Below are 24,883 nucleotides of genomic sequence, written 5' to 3' on the forward strand. Positions count from 1 at the left end.
ATATATATCTATATATATATTTACTAAGGGAATGAGATAAATCACATGTATTGCTACTGTTAAACACAACTTTGAGGTTACGTGGGGCTTAAATGTCATACAGACCATACGGGGCAGTGAACTCCACTGCAGAGCTCTTTTCTTTCCCATACATCTAATGTTGTTTGCACTGGGGTGGGGAAACAAACAAACAAACAAAACAAAACAAAAACCACAGAAGAAGGCTGCCTAATTTCAAGAGCTCAAAAAGCTACAGCTGCTATTGTCTCATCAGCTCAAGAAATACCATAAAAACATTTAAATTCATACATTCACTGTTTTAGGCATATGGTAAGACAACTTGTCGGTATTCACAGGCCATCTCAAAGCAGAGATGTCTATTTACTTTCTACAAAACCCATCAGCGTTCAAATGGCAGAACTCCTCATTCCAGAGAGGCTCCTGCCTTCCCTGAGAAGAGAGCGATCGTGACACAAAGCCTCCAGTTCATTGATTTTCGCTGGCACAAGCACTCGGAGCAGAATGCAGCTCTAGGTACGTTTCAACATCCACTTACAAACGCTGTAAGTAAACAGAGCCGCTTTAAAATCATCTCCAGCAACTCTTGCGGGGAGGCGAAACCCAAAAAACGTGCACGATGTGATATGCACTCCCACACCTGCAAGCGCGCTGTGCAGCCGAGCTGCTTCCAAAAACACGCCGCCTCCCTGCCTCCGCCACCCGAGCATCGCGAGGAGGCAGGCACCGCAGCGAGAGCTCCCTGCGAGCGAGTGCCGCTGCCTCGTTTACCGCCGAGGTCTCGCCGAGCATCCAGACAGGCAGGAGAAATAAACAAGAGTTAATAGCACGAGCGTGACTTTGCTCTAACCTTGCCCTCTTCCACTCAGCCCGCCCAAGAGACCAGCAATTGGGTTCTCTGTAAAACCTCCCAGGTGGGACAGGGGAGCGTGATTTCCTCCTCCAGTTTGTTTTCTGGGAGGAGAGCAGCACGCGTGCGGTCGTGCACGTGAGACTACAAGCACCTGAGGCCACACACCCTATAAAGGGACAAAAAGGGCACATCTACCTTCACACGGCATGGCTTGCATTTACAGAAGTAAACAAACGCTAATGAAGGTTCGTGTGGGTGGAAGGGAGCCTAAATTAATTTTAAGCGTATATTTATTTGGCTGTGTCTGGGGAAATAACCTGTTCAAGTGGCGATTCCCCCTCCGCCAAAGGAAGTGGAGGGTAACAATTTTCTGTCTCGGTTCTGCCCACCTACACGGAGGGTGCCAGTTTAAGTACTGCAGGCAGCCCCTGCCCTTGGAAACGTGCTTGCAGTTCTGTCCAACAGCTGAAAAAACAGAGCCTGCACTTTAGGGGAGGAGGTAAGAATCTTGGCTGTGCCTTGATTCCCACAGGTATCAGCAGGCACAGCGTGGCTAATTCTTCTAAGGTAGAAAAGAAAGGAAAAAAAATCAGGAATCAGCGCTCTCTGTGCAAAGGCTTTGCAGAAATAAATAAATAAGCCAATCCCTTAGGTCATCTCCGATTTCTAAGCCGTGCAGAGATAAGGTAATTACAGCGTCCTTCAGCCACGTTTCCAGTTGGAGCCACAACATCTGCAGCTCGGTGTTAACAGGCAGTGAGAAAGCCCCGGTGCTGGAGCCGCGCAGAGCATTTCAGCCCGATTACTCACACGGCTCCCGCTGGCTTCCCTGCACACAAGAAATGCATGTCAAGGACACCTCGGCATCTGCTCTGAGGCAGGAGGGAAGCGGCGTGCCGGGGCCCGCTGCAGACAACACGCCGAGGTGAAGGAGCTCGCCCCTCCCTCTGCAGCAGGCAGGGGACAGCAGCGAGGATCTGCTCACACAAAATAATAATGGGGACTAAGGGGAGGAGAAGGAGGGACTGGAGCGGGTCTGCAGGGAAGGCTGAGGGTTGGGGCTGAGCCACGAGTTATGCTCTTGGTTGTTGCACTCTTTGGTTGTTGCACACTTGGTGATTCCTGCCGCTCCTGCTCAAAACGTTCAGCTTTTTTGTAAATTTCTGGGGTTTAGATAGGCTCACTGTTGGGCTGCTCTCCTCCTCGCTGCTCCTTGTTAAAGACAGCTTGCCTCTTTCCCCCCATGCACGCCCTAGGTGTGACAGCCCTCTGCCTCACTTACTCCACAAAGTCCTCCTTGCAGCGCTGCAGCAGGTCACAGGCCTTCCGGATCTCCTGTTCGTTCAGCAGCACCAGCGTCCCCAGAGTCAGGTGAAGCTTGGCAGGGTTCTGGAACAGGCTGCTGCTCACCCCGTGATCCTACAAATCAACCAGATACAGACCCTCACCCCATCTCAGACACACACCTCTGCCGGGGGGACAAACACGACAGGGAACGAGCACCAAGCCGCCAGCACCGAGCCTTCCACCTCCGCGTCGCGGCTCGAGCTGGTGGCGACTCGGAGCTGAGACCGGGCTGGATTGCTCAGGCTCTGTGCGCGAGGCACAGCCCAGCACTGCTCGTGTGCTCTGCCTGGAACCTGAATCGGGGCTCGTTAGGGCAGGCTCCAGCCCAGGGGGACTTCCACGGCCGTCACAGCGGCCGCTGCCACCAGCAATGGACTCAACGCAAGTCAGCGCAGACACGGAACTGGAGAGAAATGTGGTTTTGTGCAGTACAGTTGGAGCCAGCCGCGGCGACGAGCTCTAAGTGGTCTCTAAATCCTGCCTAAACACAGGGCGCACCTCGCTCCACCAGCGCAGCTCATACCAGCCCTGATAATTACATTTTTCTTGTTCCCGTGTGCCCTATAGTTTGCCGAGATGAATTAAGTTTAAATTCCCTTTAAAAAAAGAGCTACGTGTTGTTGCTGGGGAAGAACTGTTCCCAGGTGGAGCAGTGCTTACACTCAGCCTTCAGGAACACACTCTTTTGTTCTAGGATATTTATAAAAATACCTCGAGGATGGTTAACACGCCCATATTACAACAATTATTTCCACTTAGCGGCCATTTCCCATCAGCACATTAAATAACCTCCACTTTTAACTCCAGAAGAAGCCTGCACCGCTTACCCTGCCACTGAAGCGTTTCTCTGAAAAACAAAAAAAAAACTCCACTGACTGAGAACAACAGCTCTGAAGTTTCTACCTGTGCTTCAGAGTTTGAAATAAAACCTTTCTGGCATTTAAACACTGCAGTACCTCAGCCCCTCGGAGCTCAATGCCTCACACCTCAGCGTTTCTTCAGGCGAAGCTTGGTGCTCCCCAGCCCACAGAGAGCGTGTGCCTGCCTGCCCCTGCTGCTGATCGTCTTCTTGCTGACTGAGCCCCTAAATCCTGGCGTGGGCTGCAGACCTCAGCACCACGCAGCAGCCTGCAGCAGACTCCCGACGAGAACAGGAAAGGGGGGTGCCTCCATCTCACTCCTCCTCACCTCTCGGAGCCTTTTTATTTCCTTTAATTCCTGCTGCTGCTAACGTGCAGGACACGATTCCTCTCCATCCATCTTCTTTTAATGGTACCCGTAGCCAGAGGATATTTGGCCCACCACAAAACAACGGCTTGGGGAACAGAAACTGGGAGAAAGTTTGATCTACCCGTGCCGCAGCCAGCCAGCCGGTATCCCTCCCGCAGCGCACGCAGACGACGAGGACTGTACAGTAACAAGAAAGTCGTGCGCAGGTCAGAAAGCAAAAACCTTGCCCTTGTTTTCTGGGACAGGGAATGCCAGTCTGTACCGCAAACACCAAGCCGCCCCACAAGCAGCCTGTGCCCCTCGGCTTCCAAGCACCTGAGTGTGGGCTGACAGCTGACAAAGCGCTGAGAGCAGCACAGAGCAAACAGGCCACGACCCAGATAATCTTCCTGGCTTACTCCCCGGTATTTCAGACAGCTCCTCAGCGCCCTGCTGACACCCCTACTCTTCCGCAGGCCGGCAGATCCCACTTCTCCCACGCACGAAATGGGTGCTGCGTCAGAGGTAGCTCTCCCTGGTGCAGGCGGCGTTTCTGCAGGCGTCTCAGCAGTGTCGTGGTTGGGTTTGCTGCTCGTGGAGATGCAAAAAAAAAGCTTGAAGTCATTTATTCTAATCCCAGATTATAAGACACAATTCAGTCAGTGCCGTGACGATCCACACAATCCAGTCTGGGGCCTTAGGGACATCTTCCAGCAATCCCTCCCAAGTTAGGTAACCAGAAGAGCAGAGGTGAGACATCGGAGGGGGGCACAGGGATCCCAGCACCTCAGCCACGCTCTCTGAGTTGTTCTTGGTGCCAAACTCCTCTTGCACCAGCTCCTTCCCCTGCGCCGCGGAAGGTGGGCATCACCCACAGCACAAGTGGCAGCGAGGAGCGGAGGTGGGCCTCCAGCCCTAATGAAAGCCCTGGTTCCCAGCCCCAGAGCTGGGAAGCTGAGCAGCAGGGAATCCCCCGTATTTGGCAGGGGAATCTGAAAGCTGTGTATTTGCAGGAACTTGCTGGCAGGTACAAACACATCAAACAGATCCTATTGCCTCTCCAAAATGCGCTGCTCAAACCCCTGTTCCCTAAGGATGCACGATGTCATCGTCGCAGAAAAACAACTCACTTCCACTCATTTAGGCTTCAGAAAATCCCCCCACATACTCTTTCCTCAGATCTCCCTCCCACTTCTACCTTTGCTCTCCTCGTCTAGCTGGAACATGGAAAGGGTTTTATTTGGAGTCTTCACCTCTTTGCAAATCCCAAGCACATTGTTCCTGCAAATCCCCGACACCACAGCAGGGAAAGCACCAACCGAAACACAGCCTTCTGTGTGACAAGGCAAAGGATCAAGCAGCTCAGCTCTTCCTCCCTGGCTGCATCCTTTCGACTGTCTCAAGAGCTTCCAATATTTGCAGACAGCTTTCTCATTTTTTTTTCCTTAATAGCATGATAGTGCCTGCCAGCAGTATGCCCTCTCCCACCCTGATCCCCAAACAAAGGAGCGAGCCAGAAAAACAGCTTTCCCTCAGAACAGACCGAAGGGCTGCAGGCTGAGAAACCCCTCCCATTTTCTGTCCCTTCCTCTGTGAGATCCAGTGTCTGGTTAGCAAGGTTGGATATTTACAGGTTGCCACATATTGCCACGCTCACGTTTCTCTTCCATTCTACATCTGCACAAGGTTAAGACTGCAAACCCTGTGTCTGCACAGCTCTGAAAGACCCAGCCGTGGTTTTTCATGGCAATGTGACTGCATAACCAAAGCCTCTTCCCTTTTCCACCTGCATATTCAGACAAACGCCTCAGTCCTCCTCACTCCAACACCTACATGTCTGTGCTAGCAGATCTCCAAGGTCACCCACACATCCGGACCTCCCACATCAGCAGGGACCCCGTCCAGGTGAGCCTCCCCTTATATTTATTCCAAAGTAGCCTCAAAGGAGTCTCCCCTCAGCTCTGCTTCGCCGTCTCACCGCCCTGACGACTGAGTAGCGTGAACGACACCTGAAGTGTTCCGTGCTCAGCACAAGGCTCACCTTACAATAGGTCTCGAGGACAAAATAGAAAACGAAGTTAGAAAGCATATACCCACCAACATAACCCTAAGCTGTAAAATATAAATGAATGGTTGTCATAGGAACTGCTTCGGAGAGGGAAGAGAAAGTGGCTCACAAATGCTCAACGGCCAGAAAAAATCCTCACACACACCTGGGCTTTTCCCCTCCTTGGAGAGCTCCATTCAAAGACTGGAGGCTGCCTAATTCTGCAACGTTTTACACCAGCAAATTGCGAGAAGAAGAGAAGCTCACTGCTATCGCCGAAACCTATTCAGATTTCTCTAAGTATCCGGAGAAATCCCGTCGCTTTGGACAAACCCACAAGCTCTTCTTGCTCTGCGAGGCACAGTTTTGAATTGCTGTTTTTCATTACCGACGTGCTTTCCAGCAGACCCTGCTGTGAGATGAAGTGGCATTAAAGTGGCATTACCGGCTGCAGGGTGATGGGGAGGCGTGCGGCGCTGCCATGCACTCCTTCAGCTAACAGGCAGCAGTACGTCCACGAGCCCTTCTGCTAACACCAGGAGAAGGAAGGGGAGGAAAATAAAGCGTCGTGTATTCCTAGGCTAGGCGAACCTGGCATGAGAGACAGAAGGTCTGGCAAGAGGGGGAAAATGGACATCTCAGCACTGCTCTGCCCAAACGTGGGTTTCTGCAGCAGCTTGGGGCACGGGGGCAGCCGGAGGTCTGCAGGTGTTACCAGGCAGCTCCTCCCGGATGCAGCTGACGGCGCTGGGGAAAGCACCGAGACAAATTTATGGGAACGTTTCCGAGTGGATGGCAGACAGTGGCGTGATGCAAAGCGATCCTGAAAAGTGAGCAGGAGACAAACAACACGACAGGGACAGATCGGGAGGGGGCCGGAGAACAAGTCAGATCAGCAGGGGCTGGGCCAACAGAGGGCTGCGGAGACGTGTCCAAAGCAGCAGGCACGAAAAACGAGCGCTCTGCAAGGAGAGGGGCGAGGCCAGGTGAGGCCAGCGTGGGGCAGGAATAAAGACATGGGACGAGGGCGTGAAGGAGGGCAAAGATGAATAAAAGAGGCTCCTTCTTGGAGACGTGACACTGAGAGGATTCGCCTGACACGGAGACAGCCTGGAAGCCTGGAGCGAGCAAGAGAGATGGTTTTGCTGTCCGCAGGGAGGGACAAGAGATCCCCAGGGCCTGCTGGCAGACAGCTGGAGGAGGAAGATCGGATAAGCAGGGTCCAGGATGGTCGGGGGCATCAAGCAGAAGGACTGCAACAGCCACAAGCCCCTTTAGAAGGGGTAAGGGGCAAGAGAAACACCAGGCTGAAAGCAGCAGTCTCAGCCCAGGACCAACGGCACGAACAGGCACTGCCAGAGCCCCACGCTGAAGTTAGCAGCCCCCCAGAAAGCCCCCTCTCTCCCCACGGCTGTGGTGTCCCCCCACAAGCACTGGGACTGGCAGCCAACAGAGGGAGCCAGGCCACCACGGCCACCAGCCAAGGTTTTTGCGGCCAGCTCCCGGGCTTATCGGCCAGAATCAGTTGTGTTTAACATCCTGTGGAAACCTCGGTGACAGACAGCTCCTGCAGTGTCAGGGAAACAGGCAGCTAGGGGAGAAGGAGGAGTTAAATCAGAGCTGTCAGGAAAGACAGGACTGCAAAGCCTGCTGTGAGAGATGAGACAATTGGCATGCAAGCGACCACGATAACTTTGGCAAGACGCGCACCTTCCCCAGATATCAGGTAATTCACACGTAAGGCACGGAGACCCAGGACAGTGAGGCTCTTGAGCTATTTGCAAGCTTGCGTTCCCCTTTGGAAGACATGAGCAGAAGTGGGGGGCCTGACGGTAGATCCATCAGCCCACAGAACCCCGCCGCACACACACAGCCTGACCTCCACCTGCCACGAAGGGGGTCTCATCCCCCTTGCCTAGCTGAAGCAGAAAACACAGCAGGGAGCGCGCTACTCTCACTTCACTCTGCTCCTCCTTTCCCCACGCCTAGCTACTGCCCGCAGCTCTCGGTGCAAGGTCTGCAGGGAGTAGGAGGGACTGTCAGCACGGCGTCTCGTGGCGAGGAAGAGACGAGATGAGACTTGCAGGGCGGCACGTGCTACCGAGTCGTTTCTCGCCAAGCTCCCGCAGTGACACCCGTCCTCGTTCGCTGTCAGCAACCACAAGGAAAAGTGAAACAGAAGCGGCAGCAAGCTTGTGAATTCCTACCTCGTGCTGCAGTCACACAGAAACATATAAAATATAGAAAGGTCCGCTACATTATTTAGGGGCTTTCTTATTAAAAACAAAAACCCCACAAGAAACAACCCTCTTCTGAACCTGAGAATATCATCCCACCTAGGAAAATCTCTAAGGAGGACAAAATATTTTACCAACAGTTAACTAAGGAAGCCATTCCCCATTCCAGATTTCGCAATAAATTCACAGCTGATCCACCAACTTCAGCAAAAGACCCGCGAAAAACACAGTGCTAGGAAAGGTAAACGAAGAGTGAGGCCTCCCAGGTAAATGCCAGAAAGCTGCTTCAAGAAATGAGACTGCTGAAGGGCTTTCGTTGGATTTCAGTTCCCACGCGGGTGCTAACCTTTGCGCATTTCTCGAGCACTTCCTCCTTGAACTGCAGGAACTTCTCCTGGACCGCGGGCTGGTTGAGAGCGAAGGAGAGGAAGTGCGTGAAGGGCTGCTTCTTGCGGAAGCTGTCCAGAAGAACGTCGATGCGCGTCCGGGCCGAGATGACGCCGCTGCGCTGCTGCCCCGTAATCACTGCAAGGGAACAAAGCGGGACCTGCCTGGCTATCACGGAGCTGCAGGGAGACTGCCGACACCCCTGCCCACGTAAAATACACAGCAGTTAAACAGACAGGCATTTTGTGTTGGATTTACCCAAGTGCTTTAAAGTATTGACATTGCAGAGGTAAGAATATTTCATCCTGGAGTCGCCAACGGAGAATTAGAAAAACCTGCACAACAGCACCTCTCTACTGTCATCCCAGGGCTCACCGAAGAAGTGACAGGAATTAAAACCCCCAGCCACGCGCAGAGAAAACTTGCCAGACTCCCTGCTCGACTTAAAACGCCTCACACGGCTGTGCTTTCCTCTGCAAAGGCAGGATGATGCCATCAGAAGCACCCCTCTGCTCTCAAGAAAGCCAGCTCTGTGTGTCTAAAAGACAATAGCAAAGAATCGCTCACTTCAGTGGCTCTTCAGATTTCTAGAGCATTATTTCAAGTTTCCAGAAAGGCAGTCTCTCACCCAAAGCGACAAAGGAAATCTATCAAAGATCAAGATGGCCTATATCGTTGGTGCACGCACTTCAAGGCCCCGAACGGAGAACACTTGAGCTCGAGAGGAACGAACTGCAAGGAGCAAGATTTTCTTGGCTTCCTATTATTACACGTTTTCAACATCTCTCAGCCCTCCTGAAAGTCCTTCACGGTTCTCAGGAAGAAGTCAAGGCCCACTTACTGAGAAGTGCTACCACATTCTGGCGCGGCGTGACAGCTGGATCCCCCGGCACCTAATCCCCAGAGCCCTGTCATAAATTGTAACCCTACACAGCACCAGTTATCCGTGGAGTGCGTGTAAGGGGCCCTCTGGATACCCACTTTGGCAGAACTCTGCAGAGGCCAGCCCTGACAAGCAACGCCTCCTTTCTCGTTAAGTCACCGGGAGTGATGAGGAGGAACATACGGTACAGGAGAGCCTGCTCTCACTCTGAGGATCAACTGACAGCACCAGAAAGGCAGCAACGTCATCAAAACACTCCTTGCATTAAAGGGAAGTCTGAAGTTCATTTTGTGCATAAATATGCAACGCAGCATTTTTTTTCTGGATGTATGTTACAGCTCCTCGTTAATGGGAATAGCAATAATTAAAAGAAAAAAAGAAAAAAACCCACACGTTTGGGCCCCAGGTTCACAAGCTGGCCATTGAAGTCTAAGAATCAACTTCATTGAGAGCTAAAAAAGGATTTAGTCTTCCCCCAAAATCTTATACTACTTTATAAGGGTTTATAGACAGGGAAAAAAACTCAGAAGTGAGGTGATTTCCCCAGGGCCATGAGGTGGGTCAGCGCCACGCCAGGTGCAGGAGCTTAAGGAAAGCACCTCCTGTTCCCTGTCCCCCCTCAGATCGTGTCTGTGCAAGAGCCGATGAGAGAACACTGATTTTAGGCTCACCGATTTCCCCTTCGACTCCTGGCTTGGGAATGCTGATTGAGGTTCGAGTCTCTGTTTCTAGTCTCTTCTTGGTTTCTCCTTTCTTCCCGATTACGTACCTGGAGGCATAAAAGTGGAAGAGAGTCACTGGCTGGGCCTCTCCCCATCGGAGGTGCCCAGGCAGCAGACGCTGGCTTGCTTAAGTCGGTCTGTGACAGCTGTTCCCAGCAAATCCTGCCACTGCACATTTATCACCTGTGTTTTCCCCTTGTCCCCCATAGTAAAACTATTCAACCCATAAAACTGTCAAAACTAACTGGATAAAGCCTTGAACGCTCCAGGCTTCCCGGTGAACATCAGATTTGAGCCAATAGTCGATTCCAGGCACGTGCTTTCTCCCAAGGCTTTCACAAACTCCCCCTGCCAGGCTGCTCACCGCGGTTCCTCCTCCCCTTCTTCCAGCCTCCCCGATGCTTTCATGTTCAAGGGAAGAGAGGCTCAAAAACTCTCCTGCCAGCCAGAAAGCACCACCTGCTGTCTCTGTGACAGCAAACGCTCGGAGCCAAGCGCAGCACAACTGCACTAGAAAGGCATTGCCAATTCTCCCCTCCCAAAATCGGGACGGCCACAGAACAGAATACATTTCAGAGATCTGCTGCTTACCCTGATCCCCCCCCCCCAAATATTCCACACAGAAATGCTTCCCCAGCCAGAGGGGGCTCAAGGAAACCAGAAACACATAGGCTCACTTGTACAACGGGCTGGGGACCTCCACTCTGCACTGGAAACCTTTCTCAGTCTCTTCCACCACAAAGGCATCGCACGGTTCATCTGCACAGTCGCCGGGCCCTGCCAGAAAAGAACAGCAGACCTTGAACAGCCGCTGTAAAGCCTGGCAGCGCTTTATGTAGGTCAAGAGTCTCACAATCTTCTTCTCCCAAGGTTAAACAAACCCCCCTCCGTTGCAACTAAAGGCTTTTTAATTCATCTTACTACCAGCTGTGAAAAACAGAATGAGGGCTTCTAGATCTGGGAGGCGTAGGGAGGCAATAGTTACAGCCCAAGTGTTCTCCCCACTGCAGTTTGTGGGAGAAATGCCCTCATCCACGTTATGCTCTGCTCTCCTGGCAGGGTGGGCACCATCAGCCCGCTGAGACAGCGGAGCAGGAATTTATAGTCACAGAAGAACAAAAATAAAAGGTGAGGAGAGCTTTGGTTCAAGGCTCCAGGTCCAGCGTTTTGGTGCCTGTTATGACCAAACGTGATTTCCAGAAAGAAGCAGGGGTTTCTCTCTCCTTCCAAACGCACACAGGGATGGATCTGGGTTGCAAGCAGCTTATCACAGCTTTGTTCAATCCGCTGACAGGCAGGGTGGAAGGGGGAAATGGGACACTACAGCCACAACCTTCTCTACTTGAGAGATAACAGCTGGACCTTTCTGTGCCCACAACTCACACAAAACTACAACAAGCACACAGGCAGAAAGATAGCGTAAAGCAAAGGAGGACAAGAAGAATTCTGCCCCAAAATCGCTAACACCTTCCAAAATGTGCATTGGAAAAAGCCAAATTTTTTAGGGGCCAACACTGCCAGGACGGAGGAATTTTGGCAAACAGCCTCCAGTCCTGCTGTATCTGCGAACAGTCCCACGACCAAAAAGAAAGGCAATTCAGGAAAACAGATCTGGTTGAAACAGATCTAAGTTTGTTTGTTTGTTTCCTTTACCGGAGGTCTTTCATAGCCAGCAAACGTGACCAACAGTCAGTAGTAGAGCCACCCAAACCCTAGGTAATCAGGTTTATATCTGCTCTTTGGTTAGCAAGATCATCAGGGGCCATCGCAAAGCATTTCTCTCCTTTTTTAACATCTCACTCCACCACAGAGGCAGGTCCTTGGGCACAGAGATATATCTGAGGGGACACCAAGGCTGTGTCCAGATGCCACCAGGAGCCCCCTACCTGCGTAGAAGTCTTCGTCCTCCTCCTCCTGCTGGTGGACTTGCTCATGAACGAGATTCTTCCTGTAGACTCGCCCGCCGATCCTTATCAGGGTGGGCCTCAGGATGTCCATCGCGCTGCTCCTCTGGCAGCGGCACGCTGCAGGAATAGAGACAGTGTGTCTCCCACCCTCCTTTTCATACAGAAAAGCTGAGTTTCCGCTCTAGCTGCCCTGCTATGGCACAACAGGCACCCAGGTAGCTGCATGCTGAAGATATTTGGGCATTTAAGATGATTTAAGCCACGTGGCTGCAGCATCTCGCCGCATTGTCTCATATGGTCTTTGCGCTGCTCAGAGCTTATGTGGTGCTTTATTTTTTTCACAGAAATGGCAAAAATGAAAGCTCACTGTGAGGAAATATGGTGAGTTGGAGAGCTGTGTGTAAAATCCTGGCGATTATCCCCCAAAAACACGGGGAGCTGCGTCCAGCTTTTTGTGTGGAAAACGCGTTATGGTGTGGAAGCGGCATGGTGAGCTGCAGAGCCGGGTGGCGTGTGTCAGATGGCACATCTATGCACTGAAATCGTTACATGGGGAAAATTTGTTTTTTAGTGTTTTCACCAGAAATTTCTGCTGGAAGCCAACAGATCGCCCTTGCCAGGTTTGTGCCCGCGCTGGCAGCACCTGAGGGGGGACAAACGACGGGGGGCTGCTCCCTGGGAACACACTGCCCCCGGGCCGGGTCTATGCCGAGCAGGGCCGCGGTGCTGGGCAATTTAACGCTTTTTTAATTCCCTAAAAACCCCAAAATCCCGCAACGATCGCTCCACAGGAAGAGGAGGGGGGCGCCCTGGGCCCCGCCCCGCGCGGGCTCCGTTGCCGTGGTTACCGCGCCCCCTCCCCTCTCCGAACCGACCGGAAGTGGGCTGGGCCCGCCGCCCGCCCGCCGCCCCAGCATGCACCGCGAGCGCGATCCCGCCCGCCGCCTGCGCCAAGCGGTGCGGGCGCCCAGGTGAGGCCCGGAGCGGGCCGCCGCGACCGGGGAGCGGCGGGAGGGGCGGGCGGGGACAGGGGAAAGCGCTCGGGGCAGCGGCGGGGCCGGCGCCGGGGGCCGTACTCACCGCCAAGCCGCTCGCTACGGAAGCCGGGGAGGGGCCCTGAAGGGGCTGTGCGCATGCGCGGTGGCGCGGCTGAGGCGGCCGCCAGGTGGGCGGGGCGTGGGCAGGGGGCTGTGCTGCGCATGCGCGGTGCGGTGGCTGAGGCGGCTGTGGGGTGGGTGGGGTGTGGGCAGGGGGCTGCGAGGCGCATGCGTGGTGCGGCGCCGCCGTCCCCTCACAAAATGGCGGGCGCCTGAGGCGGCCGGGGCCGAAGGGGCTCATAAGGATTTAAAGTAAAAATCTGGGGCTGTCAGGTCTCTGTGATTTGAGGCATCCCGTACCGTTAAAGGTGCCGTTTGGCCAGGCGTGCTCCTTCATGGCCCGGCCTGCCTGTTTCGGGGCGAGCTGCCGAGCCGCTCTGCCTCACACGCAATAAAGGAAACAACCCTGAGCTTGCTGCGAACGAGTTCACGAGTTCTAATTCCGAAAAAAAAAAGCCGTTTTCTCCACCAAATCCTTGAGTGCTTTCCAAAGCTCTGTAGCTTAAAGAGTCTGCTGAAATGTACTAAATAGGTGGGAGAATAGAAACGAATTAAATAGGATAATTGGGAAGTGTGTGTCAGTAGCAAGCGTTGCTGCTTATAAAAGCATAAAAGGTGCAACAAGTGGCATCTTTTGTGCTGTCAGGTACAGAACAAGTGCCAAATACTCCATTACTACAAACGTACAGACCTCTTAAAAGGCACAGAAAAGTATACGCAACCAGCGACTGCTCTTGCGTTGTAGCGGCAGACGGCCGCCTGCCTGCTGCAGTTTGGGGTCAAACACCCTATTTTTAGGAGCTAAAGCGCGTCTGATGCAACGCGCGGAGCGGTTGCTGCAGCCGAGGCGCGGCGTTGCTCCACACAGCACACAGGATGCCGTGCGGGAACTGGCAGTCCTGCGAGCTTCCAGGTTTTATGAGGGAGGAGGACTTTTTCCGTGTTTATGCTCCTGGAAACAGGGCCAAATAAAAAAAAAAAAAAGTCATCTTTTTATGACCCCAGGAGTAGGGAGAGAGCCAAGCGGCTGAAGGCCAGCAAATTCGGGTCAGCGACCCACGCCAGGTTATTTTTATGCCCTCCAGTCATCCCGTGAAATTCCCGGGTCCCCTGGCGGAGGGGTCAGCCCGCGGGCTGCCCAGCGTGTGGGGTGCCGCCGTCCTCCTCCCGCACCTCGAGGGCACGGAGCAGCGAAGCCCTTCTCTCCGTCTGCTTTCGGAGCCGGCCGTGAACGACGTGCGCGCTCCCTGGCTGCGTGCCCTGGGAAACTCCAGCGGCGGCGGGGCCGGGACGGATGTGCGCAGGCGGGGGCGTCCTCCCCGCGGCCGGCTTCCTGCTGCCCCGCACCCAAACACAGGGGGCAGGTGCCCTCGGTTGTACCATTAGCACTCGTGTCCCGGCCCAGAAATAAGGAACTTAGCCCCTGAGGCGCCCTTCCTAACTCTGCTTTGCTTCCTCCCCTCGCTGCAGGCTGGGCCGAGGTGAGATGGCCGCCTCCTCCTCCTCCTCCTCAGCCGGCGGGGTCAGCGGCAGCTCGGTGACGGGATCCGGCTTCAGCGTCTCGGACCTGGCGCCGCCGCGAAAAGCCCTCTTCACCTACCCCAAAGGAGCCGGGGAGATGCTGGAAGGTGATCGTGCTGCCTAGCTTCTGCCCCCCCGCCTCCCCCCGAAGCCCCAGGGCCCGCTCAGACGCTGGCAAAAGCTGGGGGAGGAAGGAAGCGCCGGGGCCGGGGCCGGCTGGAGCGGCTTTTCCCATGGCCCTCCCTGCGGCCCCACCTCTGCCTCCCTCCCTGCAGCCACTTGCAAGGAAGTGACTTTTCTTGCTGTCACCTCGGTTTTAAATCCGTGGCAGCGCTTCAGACAAGGAAGCCATCCACCTGAAAGGGAATATGACAGCGTTAATTGCTCATTGTTAGCCGATCCTTTGATGTCGGGCAGGAATTGCTGTAAAGATAGCTGAGGCAGGAGTATTTTTCTTGGCAAACCGTGTTCTGGGCTTGGATTTGACGGGGCTAGCACAGAAGGCAGCTTGTGTCCCTGCAAGCCAGGAAACGCAAGGCTTGTTTTGGCACTCAAGCCGAGCTGAGACCTTGCTGCAGAGGTCTGCGCGAGTGGCACGAAGGGGAGATAAAGGCTGCAAGGGAGGCGTGCCTCCACAAGCACAGAGGCAAATCGGAACTAGACCTCTCTTCTGATGCTCTGAGGCTGAGCACGTTCCCCTCTGGGGCTCGCTCTGGTCGGTGCCTGGGTTTCAGGAGGCACGGACGTGACGTGACAGCGCGGGGCAGCTGGGAACCGAGCGCTGTGTCGTAACGACTGCTTTTATTACACATCGGAGCCCGTGTGCCGGTCTATTGAAGTAATTATGACTAAAGAGTTGTTCATGGAACTTAATGAGCCCTCAAAACAAATTAAAATAATGAAGCACTTCGTGTTACCAAATAGGCAGGCAACTGTTCTTCCTGAGAGCCACTTGGGGTGGGTGGCCAGGGCTCAGCTTCGGGTTAGCTCGTCCCAGCCCCGTGTCAGGGGTCTGCCAGTACCCTTAGCTTTGGGATCGCTTCTCTCCCTCGCTTTTACAGCACAGAGCGTTTGTTTGATTCTGCTTTGACTGAGCCATTTGCCCGTAACACGGCAGTTGGTCTGTTCTGGGCAGCAGCACCAACTAAACGCTCTCCCTGTTACAGGAAACTTTAGCTTTTTAATTTCGGAGACAGAAGGTGATGCACCCATTCTTTCTTCAGGCAGTTGCTAGCGGGGTAGGTGCGTACCGCTTTCCTCCTCAAAAATCCCCACTAACCGACTGGTTTTTATCGTTGCTTCGACTGTCTCACTGGTTAAATGAACCCTTGGGTGCTGGGGTTCCTTTTGGGCAGGCAAGCAGCAGAAGGCGTGCTAGTGCTGGGCAGGCAAGCAGCTGTGTGCTCCAGGCTGCTTTGTTCCTCAGGTAGCCGTGCGATCAGTTGCTGATGTAGCTTGCAAGACGCACGTTATTTGAAATCCCCTATGCAGGGTTATGGTCTAAGCCTGTGGGAGATCTGAAAGCATTACAAGGACGCAAAGTGTCTGAGCCCTGAGGGAGCCAGCCCCTGTCGTAATACTAGCTGGCTGCTGCTCAGCTTACCTTCTATTTAAAAATGGCCTAAAATTACTCGACGGAGGGAATGTAACAGAATATTTGCGGATTTGCAGCCTTGCTGCGAGCAAAGCCCCCGTGCCAGCCTGACAGCACTCTGCAAGTTCTTCAGGATAAAAAAAAAAAAAAACAACAACCCAAAAACCACGGTTGCAGAGCACGATCCCACAGATACCCGAGGGAGGTGCTCGAGTCACCCAGCTCCGTGCGGTTTCCAGCAGGCGCGGAGCGGCGTGCGTTGTTCACGGCTTTGTTCAAGCGCGGCGGTGTCAGCGCTCTCGGTGCCTGGAAGGGTCAAGCTGCTGGCACCCGCGGGCTTCAGTTGTTGGCTTTTGGGCGTTATTTATAGAAGCGAAGGGAGAACTTTGAGCCTTTTTCCATGGCGCGTGGCTGCGGCGGCTCTCGGAGCTGGGTGGACCAGACCTGCTGTCACCTGCGGCCCCGTGGCAGCGGCCGCTTCGCACCCCGTGTTCAGAAATGACCCGAGGTGACAGCTCCCAGGTAGCACAGCCACCCACCGCCCCAGCTGAAGCTCTGGGCAGGATTTGAGTGCAGGGCCTGGAAACCAGAGCGCTGCTCGGCGCAGGAGAAAGTCTCGAAAGTAGACAAATGGGGAAACCCACACCTCAAACGTAAAAATAGAAGGAGGGCCGCAGCGCTTGGGTAAGGCTGCTCCGTCCTCAAACTCTGAGCAGAGATCAAACCACCTCCCTTTTTCTGTTTACAGATGGCTCGGAAAGATTCCTCTGCGAGTCTGTCTTCAGCTATCAGGTTGCATCTACATTAAAGCAAGTGAAACACGGTAAGCACCGAGCGCTGTGCGTTTTAGCTCTGCGCTGATCGGGGGAGGCGCAGGCGAGCGCGGTGAAAAGGCTGACATATTCTGGGGCGCCGACCACAAAAAAGCAGAGTGGCCTTTTAAGTTCTCGAATTAACGAGAGGAGTCCTCCTGCAAGCCCTATGCAAAGCGAGGGGAGCCCACACAGCCTGGGCGGGAGCAGGCTGCGCCTCTCGAAGCTTGTTTTTCCATCGCTCCGCCGTGCAGCGCTGCCTTCGCAAGAGGCGAGGCCAGGAGGGGAGGCTGGGGGCAGGAAACGCCCACGACCTGCTGCTGGCCCGGCGCTGGCTGTCTCTTTGGCCCCGGGCACGTCACTTGACGCTGCCTTTGTTTCCCTGCTGAGCCCTCATGACACCGGCGAGGTCGAGCGAGGTTTCCAGAGGTGTTTGGGAGACAACACGGCGCTCCGTGCGAGTGTCTGGCGTGCAGTGGCAGGGCTCACTCCGCTCTGTCCCTCCCCAAGAGCGTTGCTTGAGCTTTTTTCCCCTCCTCGGATCTCTGCCCGCAGCCCAGGTGTCGGTAACCGAACGACGGGCTTGGCCGCACGGTGGCTCTCGTTCTCAGGACGTCGGGCAGAGCTCCGCGCCGGAGCCCAGCTGTCTCTCGAGGGTCACATCCTTTTGGTCCCCACCTCTCGTCAGCTAGAATGGGCACTTCCACGTGTTGTCTCAGCCCGGCAAGGCTTCCTGTCCTCCGCCAGTAGGAAGTCTCAGGGTGTGCTTGAGAGGCTGTGATCCCATGTTCCTGGCCCGAAGAGCACGGCCGAGCTGGAGAGCCATTGTTTGCACAGCTCCCGCGGCTCTCGCTGCCAGCGGGCGGGCACCGTAACGAGCAGCAGCTTCTGAAACTGGTGTGTGAAGCGCTGGTCGCCTCCCCGGAGGAAAGGCTCCAAACAAGATGGAGGTCATCGTTCTGTTTGCTTGTTTGACAGCCCCCAGAGCAGCACGTCGCAGGAGGTGGAGTGCGAACAGCCCCTTAGAAGCGCCCAGCCTCTGCGGGGCAGGAGGCACGAATCCCGCGTGTTTTACGTTAGGCCTTTTGCTGGCAAGTCGGCTCCTACTGGGAGTTTTTCCGAGAGGCTGCCGAGCTCTAAAACTTGCCGTGCAGCCAAGGAAGAAGGGCTATTCTCATCTCTGCACCGCCGCAGCTCATTTAGTTGAGAATGGAGCCTGCGTGCCAAGCGCACAGCCGGTTTTAAATAAAGCTGAGAGGAACAAGTTGTCCTGGGGAACCCCGGGGAGCCAGCCTGCCCCTCCTGGGTGACATTGGTGTCTTTAGCATGCTCTGGCTGCAGGGCGCTGCTGGTACAGTCACCCAGGCCCTTCTCAAAGGCCCGTCATTAAAACGAGGAGCTCCTCACGCTGCAGCCAGCCCTGCCCGGGGCTCTGTGCAGGCCGGGCCTTCCCTAAACCTCTCTCTTCTTTTGCCCCAGAAACATTTATGCTAAAGAAGTGAGCCCCACGCTGTTTTCACCTCCTTACTGGCCTCGTGGTTCCCTGGTACGACTTGGATTTTTATGGCAGAGGCGGGGATGGGTAAAATACAGCGTCACCATCAGCTGCAGCAGAAAAGCCTGTCCCTTTTGCTTTACGGTGTGATCCAGGGAGGTCTCCTCGCCGTTTGCACGGGCTGTAGGAGTGGTTCCGCGTTCAGTCAGCTTTTGGTGGGGTTTACTCTACGCTCCGTTCCCCACCGACAGCTGGGAATTTACGTCTAATTGAAAGGCTTAATTGCAGTGTCGTTGCAAACCGCAGTTACCTTTGAACTTCTCGCAGATCAACAAGTTGCACGGATGGAAAAACTCGCCGGGCTGGTGGAGGAGCTGGAGGCAGACGAGTGGAGGTACAAGCCAATCGAGCAGCTGCTGGGATTCACTCCCTCCTCGGGCTGAGCGCGTCTGGACGGCTGCTGCCGGGGAGCAGGGGAAAGGCACTCTTTGGCCCGGCTTCAAAACACCCCACCGTTTATCGGGATGCTTACAGCTGCATCAGCAGGATTGGGCTTCTTGTTGTTCTTTTGGTTTTTTTATGTTGACAGGGGAGATCCCCCTTTGAGCTGCCAGTAAATTGAAATTACGGGACTCTGGAAGTCTTCCACGGTGGTACAGGCTGGCAGGGCTCAGTTTTTGCAGCGAAAAAAAGGGGATGAGTTTTAAAGAAGTCGAAGAACAACCTTACTGCGAACAGAGAGGGGAAGACGTACAGCTTGGTGGCGGGGGAGGCAGCCCAGTAAGTCAGTGCTGCGCTTCCCGGGGGCCTGCTGGAAGGGCCAGGTGACGGGCTGGCTGGGAAGCGAGCGTTCTTGCCACTGGAGCCAGGCCTCTGCAGAGCAGCAGTACGCAGCCCTGCCAGAAACACTCTTCAGCCCCAGCCCTTCCTTTGGGGAACTGACAGGATGAGACCCGTCCTGGGTCAGCTGAGAAGGGGCAAGCGGTGACGCTTGCTGCAGCAGTACCTCGGGTGTTGCTGAGGCTGTTTTCTCTGCGCTGCTCTCTCTGGTGTCTGCGCAGAGTGCTGCTGGGGCGTCGCTCTGTAGTGCAGAAGCTGTACCCTTAATACCCCGAAACCCTTTTCATTACATATTAGATTGCTCTGTGATAATAAAATAATTCTGTCTTTGAAATCATTTCTCTTTTCACAGCTTGGGGTGGTTCCGATGAAAGAAACTGTCAGCTGTTGAGTGTAGTTTAATGAAGTTCTGAGGCACCTTGGCTGTTGTAATGGTAAATTTAAATTCAATTAAAAATATCCTGAGAGAAATCAAGGCACACTTGCTTTATGCTCAGAAGTGGATTAGGTTAAATCAGATTTTAATCCCGATTTAACTCCACGAGCAGAAAACCCTTATTTAAATCCATCCGTTTTAGTCATCTTGTTTTTCATTTGTACCTCAGTTCTGTTCTGAAGGAGAACTGGATTTCTATTTTCTGGCGTAACCATTTCAACATGTTCATTTTCCATTTATTAGCCAGCAGGGGGATAGGATCTGTACTGTACTTAAGCAATTGTACAATGTAATAATCCAGCTGCCTAATTCTTCCATTTTCATTATCTTACTTACCAGATGCTTTTTTTTTTTTTTTTAACTCAACGATTTCAGCCCAGCCACATCTGGATTGAAACTGAGAGGCAATCGAATCTGTACACGTTTCAGCAGTTTCACCAGCAATCTGCGGTAACAAGAGCAAGGAGGAAAAGCGTGCGGCCATGTTTTGCATTTGTTTCTGTTTATAAATTAGTCCTGGTGTCGGAGCCAACTTTTCATTGCTCAGAGAGAGGCACTGAGATTACAGGTAACAGAAAACCCTACAAAACAGTACAGGATGTGATGGAGAGCGCCGCGGGGCCAGCCCCTGTCTGCCCGTGCAAGCAAAGGCCGTGCCCTCTTTGCCAGATTTCCTCCTCGTACTCAGCATGACCCTCATCCGAGGATCCGTTTTGGGGACTGCGCTGCCCTGCCACGGCCCCAGCCTCCCGCTGCCACACAAAAGCCAGCCCCGACCCGAAGGTGCAGCTCTGCACCCGTGCAAATTCGCCCTACCGGTTCTGAAACCGCTTACAGGCGTTGGTTCGTAACGCTGCAGCTCGGCCGGGACGGGTCCCACGCTTCCTCCCCAGCCTCTGCTCCTGCAGGGCAGCCCCGAGCTCCCCTCACCTGTCACCCGTTTAACTGATGACACTCGCTCTCCAAACTCAATCTGAGATGGGGTGGGTTTTGGAAAAGATGGGAGCTTTTCAATTCTCAGCTTGTTTGTTTCAAACCAGCTATTTTTAATCCCCTTCCCCCCAGCCACCCAACCCCACCTTGGCCAAAACACCTCCGTATCGCCAAGCTGCGACACCCACGGCTCCCCTCGCTACCTGCCGCGAGCTGAGCTCGGGCTGAGCCTCGCCCACCCTACGTGCTGCGATCAGCAGAGTTGGAAACGGAAAAAAAAAAAAAAAACTTCGGGTTTTTCTTGCATGAAATTAAACTTTTCCACCCCTGCAGCTGCGGGGGTGCCAGGGCATCGGTGCCTGCAGCAGGCTGGCGCTGAGGCCAGGTCCCTGAGCTGCGGCTCCACACTGAGTGCTGAAGGTGAACGTTTCAGCGCAGGTACCCAAATCTCCCTAGTGCAGCGCCTGACAAAGGGTCCCAAGCCCCCTGGGGCTGAGATTTCCCCCCAGAGCCCCGCACAGCCCCTTTTCCTTCTCCCTCCCCATGTTTTTCAGCTGTTCCTTGGTGTTTGCTGGGCTTGTGTCTGGAACAAGCAAACCCAAGGAACAACCCCAGCTCCCCGCCGTACATGGCTTGTTTGTATGTGCTCAGCACCAAAATAGACGCGTGTGTGTGAGAGCTATTGAGAGGAAGTGAAAAGTTCATCGTGTACAGTATGACAAACGCAAAAACATGTTGTCGGTCCGTCCCTCCTCCCGCTCGGTAAACACTTTATGTAAGGCAGCAAGAGAACCGGAGGGCTTGTTGCAGAGCTCCCTCTGCTCCAAACACAGGTTTGGAAACTTGTGGAGAGCCCCATTTCTGCTTTGTGCATCTGTGGGGCAGGCTTGGGGACGACCAAACCTCTCTGGGGTTTTGTAGCACCCTGCCCAAAGCTGGGGATGGGGAGGGTCTCGAGCTGCTCTGAAATTATTTTGAGGCTTGGCCGCAGCTGGGAGCGGAGGGGGAAGGGAGCAAAAAGTTGAGGCGGGGAGGGGAGTGGAAAGGGAAAAAAAAAAAACAAAAAAAAACACGAACAAAGAGCCTCGTTCAGGGCTGCTCGCTGGTTTTCCTGTGGGTGCCGGCGGCAGAACGCCATGTACCGGCGCAGCCCCGCGCCCGCCTCCCTCCCCGGGCCTCGCGCCGGAGCCAAGGCACGCGCCGGGACAAAACCCCAACGCCGTGCGTGCGGCCCTGGCACGGGGGGCTTGGCCGTGGGGTGCGAGCACCCACCGTGGCCAGGCTGCGTGGGTCGCATTTTGGGTGTACGCATGGACAGAGGGGCTGGGGATGCTCCGTGCCCCCCTCTCAGCACGCCCATGTTTCACTCGCATGTCCCCAAGCAGATTTTTGGCACTCGCGGCCCTTCCCCCCCCCCCCCCATCCTGCATGCAGAAATAAAGCATAAATCCGCCTAAACCCAACTTTTTGGGACCTTGGCAAGGACAGGGGTAGCCGCAGCCCCCCTCGGGGCAGAAATCCGTGCCCACCGCCCGCCGTGGACGTGCGCCGAGGCACTCGCCGAGCCCCTTGCATCGCCTTCCCCCGGGCCCGGCCCCTCCAGCGCAGCGGAGCAGCGTGATGGAGCGAATCTAATCTCCGGCGGGGAGGGAAGGAGGCGGGGGGGTCCCGGCAGGCCGGGAACAGCCTGTCCAGAAAGTTTCTGCACAAACAGTCCCGCGCCTCTTGGCCGGGCTCGCTCCCCGCTACGTGCGCACGCCGCAGGAACGGGGGCCGCAGAGCCCCTCGGGCCCCACCGCGGGAGGTTTCGGGGAGGGGAAGCACCGTGGTTGGCGATGTAGGAAAACTGATTTTGGGCCCAAAACCCCTGTTCTTGGGACTCCGCTGCAGGAGGGTCGCAGAGAAACGGGGGGGGGGATGTTATGCCAAAGAAAGAAAAATATTTACGGTCGGCACAGCCTGGGATGGCTGTGTTTGAATTCAAGCTTATTTTTAGCAAGATGTGGTCCCTGTTATCCTTTGTTTTTTTTTTTTTTTCCACTCGTTTACCATTTTCCCCCATTTTGACCCCATTTTGTTCCCAATCTATTTTTGGCAAACACAAAAGTTGCCTGTGCCTTTGCACAGGCAACTTGGGACTGAAGAAGGGGGAAAACCGTGAGGTAAATTTTGTTAGAACCCGGCTCCCAAGCACCATCTGAGTGTCTCCAGGCACGTACGTGCCCGTCTCGCCGTACCGTACGGCCACTGCACAAACACCAGTGCACGTTTTTGTCAGCTGGGGCTGGGGCTGCTTCGTTTTTGTCCCAAAAAGCGGGGCTGTTGCAGGGGTGCAGACACACAGCACCCAGATCACTGGGGGCACAGAGTTGGGGGGTGTTTACCCCTACAGCTAAGGAAACACCACAACAATCTCTGGTAAAAAAGCTTTTTTAGGGCATTTTGGAGTGTTTTTTGTCTGTGACAAGCGGCGCTGCCCTTGCCACCGAGCCCCCGGCCGCCACAAAATGGCAGCCCCCCGCCTCGGGGGCACCAGCCCTGACCCAGCACCCGGCCTGACTGCACGGGACCGAGCCCTGCCGAGGCCAGGAAGGCGGGGGCGGGCGGGGAGATGTGTGAAAACACCGACTTTTGTGGCAATTTCGGGACCCGAAGCCCGACGGGACCCAGCGCCCGCGGGCGGCCGGGCCCTGAGGCGAGGGGCCGGGAGGGGGGAGGGAGGGGGGGAGGGAGGAGGGGGCAGGGGGGCGGCGCGTGCCCGCTGTCACCGGGCAGGAGAGACGCCGCGGACGTGCCCCGCGCTGCCATTGGCGGAGGGCGCCGGCCGGGGGGCGTGGCCTGCCGCTCCGTGTCTATATAAGCCGCTGCGGCGGCGGGTCTTCGTTCGGAGCGGTGCGGCGGGCGGGAGGAGGCGGAGGTGTGCGCGCGGTGGCAGCGCTGCTAAAGCCCTCGTCATGGCCGGGCTGTGGGAGCGGCTGGCGGGCGGCGACAGGGGCCGCATGGAGAGCTCCGACTGCGAGTCGCTGGGCAGCGCCTCCGGCTCGGAGGGAGGTGAGCGGCGGGAGCCCTGAGGAGGGGGCAGTGAGGCGGCGGGGGGGTTCCTGAGGGGCCGGGGGGGCCCTGAGGGGTTGGGGCCTGCTGAGGGGACAGGGCCCTGCTGAGGGGAGAGGCCCTGAGGGGATCAGCGTGGGGGGGCCGCGCCACACCGCCCCGTTCATCCCCCCATTGCCGTGTGGAGCCCCTCAGGCTGCCCGGTACTGACCCGTTCTTCTCCGCAGACCTCGACTCCGCCGACCAGGCCTCGCTGCCGGACCTGGACCTGCTGCTGCACGACCCCGAGGACGAGGTGCTGTGTGCCGAGCTGCTGGAGCTGGTGCAGGCCACCCTGGGGAAGGCTCCGCTGGGCGCCCAGCGCTGCTCGCGCCTCCTGATGCCGGCCCAGCTCGTGGCGCAGGTGAGGACGGAGCTGCTGCGCCTGGCCTGCAGCGAGCCCTGCGGGCTGCGTGGGGCCCTCCTCGACCTCTGCGTGGAGCACGGCAAGGCCTGCCACGACGTGGGGCACATCGCCGTGGACCCCGCTGTGGTGCCCACCTTCCAGCTCACCCTGGTGCTGCGGCTGGACTCGCGCCTCTGGCCCAAGATCCAGGGACTCTTCGCCTCGGGGCCCGCGTTCACCCCGGGCTTCAGCCAGTCCCTGAAGCTGAGCACGGGCTTCAGGGTCATCAAGAAGAAGCTGTACAGCTCCGAGCAGCTGCTCATTGAAGAGTGCTGAAGGGGACACGGCTCACCCAAGTGCTTCGGAAGAGCTGACACTCACCGAGCTGGTTAGAGCGTGGCGGCTCCCAGCGGCCGCAGTAGTTTAGGTTAGGCTGGAGTAGGGCGTAGGTGGATGTAGCTGGGGCAGGCGGAGGCCCTGCGGGGGAGGCCCTGGTGTGGAGCCCCCCTGCCAGGCGGGCGCGGGGCCGTACGGTGCTTGCCTCACACTTCCGTGATTGTAGGATGATTGCGGTGACTGCGCTCCTGGGCTCGGCAGCGGGGCTGCCGCGGGGGCAGGCGGTCTCCTCCTGGTTAATTGTTTTTGTTGTAACAACGATTGTAATCAATGGGGTTTCTGGGGGAGGGCGCGCGTGTGGGAGCGAGTGACGGCGGAGTGAAGCCTGGATCAAAGACAGAACTCCCCTGCTGATGCCTGGGCAGCTGTGCTGGGGCTCCTGGTGTGGCAGGAGGGGTCTGGAGCTGTGTCATGGCTCCGTGACACAGGGAGGAGAGCCTGGGGGAGGGGGGCGTGCAAGGTGCTGTGGGGACGGAGGGCGGGACCCCTCACCAATACACCCTGTGCGCTCCATTGATTACAGTTTACACTCATACACTTGATGTTCAAGTGCGAGACTTCCTATGCAATTGTTTTTTACTTTTCTAATAAAACCTGTCTAATTGATAAGCTGCCGCCTCCCTGTCTTCACTGGGCTCTGATGGATGATGCAACTGCCTCCCCGATGACCCAGATCCCCCCTCGTGCCCTGCACCCGTGGGAATCCCTCCCAG

General features: G+C 55.7%; 3 protein-coding genes across 7 annotated transcripts in view; 2 read left to right on the forward strand and 1 right to left on the reverse strand.

Moving 5' to 3' along the window:
* ASCC1 (activating signal cointegrator 1 complex subunit 1) overlaps positions 1–12,834 on the reverse strand; it is a 27,304-nt gene extending 14,470 nt beyond the window's left edge. For 2 of the 3 annotated variants that reach the window (XR_014586761.1, XM_083844246.1), the window contains exons 1-6: positions 12,691–12,834; positions 11,590–11,727; positions 10,381–10,480; positions 9,653–9,750; positions 8,058–8,236; positions 2,154–2,290 (exon numbers count right to left, since the gene is read on the reverse strand). Coding sequence is in view for 2 of the 3 variants with exons in the window: in XM_083844246.1 (XP_083700372.1) it covers positions 2,154–2,290; positions 8,058–8,236; positions 9,653–9,750; positions 10,381–10,480; positions 11,590–11,727; positions 12,691–12,811 (773 nt within the window). In the remaining variant the exon portion in view is untranslated. The remainder of the gene's footprint in view (positions 1–2,153; positions 2,291–8,057; positions 8,237–9,652; positions 9,751–10,380; positions 10,481–11,589; positions 11,728–12,690) is intronic. The other variant, XM_083844245.1, reaches the window with a different exon arrangement.
* On the forward strand, positions 12,437–22,278 carry ANAPC16 (anaphase promoting complex subunit 16). Of its 3 annotated transcripts, XR_014586762.1 has the most exons (6): positions 12,437–12,581; positions 14,178–14,335; positions 16,571–16,645; positions 18,457–18,523; positions 19,322–19,403; positions 19,781–22,278. XR_014586762.1 is itself a non-coding variant. In XM_083844262.1 (5 exons), exons 1-4 carry the CDS (start codon positions 12,526–12,528, stop codon positions 19,369–19,371), a joined length of 339 nt encoding a protein of 112 aa, XP_083700388.1. In that variant the 5' UTR covers positions 12,437–12,525; the 3' UTR covers positions 19,372–19,403; positions 19,781–22,278. The 3 variants fall into 3 exon arrangements, 2 of the variants coding, with proteins under 2 accessions (XP_083700388.1, XP_083700387.1); XM_083844262.1 differs by lacking the exon at positions 18,457–18,523; XM_083844261.1 differs by lacking the exons at positions 19,322–19,403; positions 19,781–22,278 and having other exon boundaries at positions 12,438–12,581; positions 18,457–19,303.
* Positions 22,279–23,207: 929 nt separating this feature from the next.
* DDIT4 (DNA damage inducible transcript 4) lies at positions 23,208–24,779 on the forward strand. The gene is made up of 2 exons (XM_083844249.1): positions 23,208–23,389; positions 23,617–24,779. The coding sequence occupies exons 1-2, from the start codon at positions 23,293–23,295 to the stop codon at positions 24,108–24,110; spliced, it is 591 nt and encodes a 196-aa protein (XP_083700375.1). The 5' UTR covers positions 23,208–23,292; the 3' UTR covers positions 24,111–24,779.
* The last annotated feature ends 104 nt before the right edge of the window (positions 24,780–24,883 follow it).

This window comes from Anser anser, assembly GCF_964211835.1.
Source record: "Anser anser genome assembly, chromosome: 7".
In the NCBI taxonomy this organism is placed as follows: Eukaryota; Metazoa; Chordata; class Aves; order Anseriformes; family Anatidae; genus Anser; species Anser anser.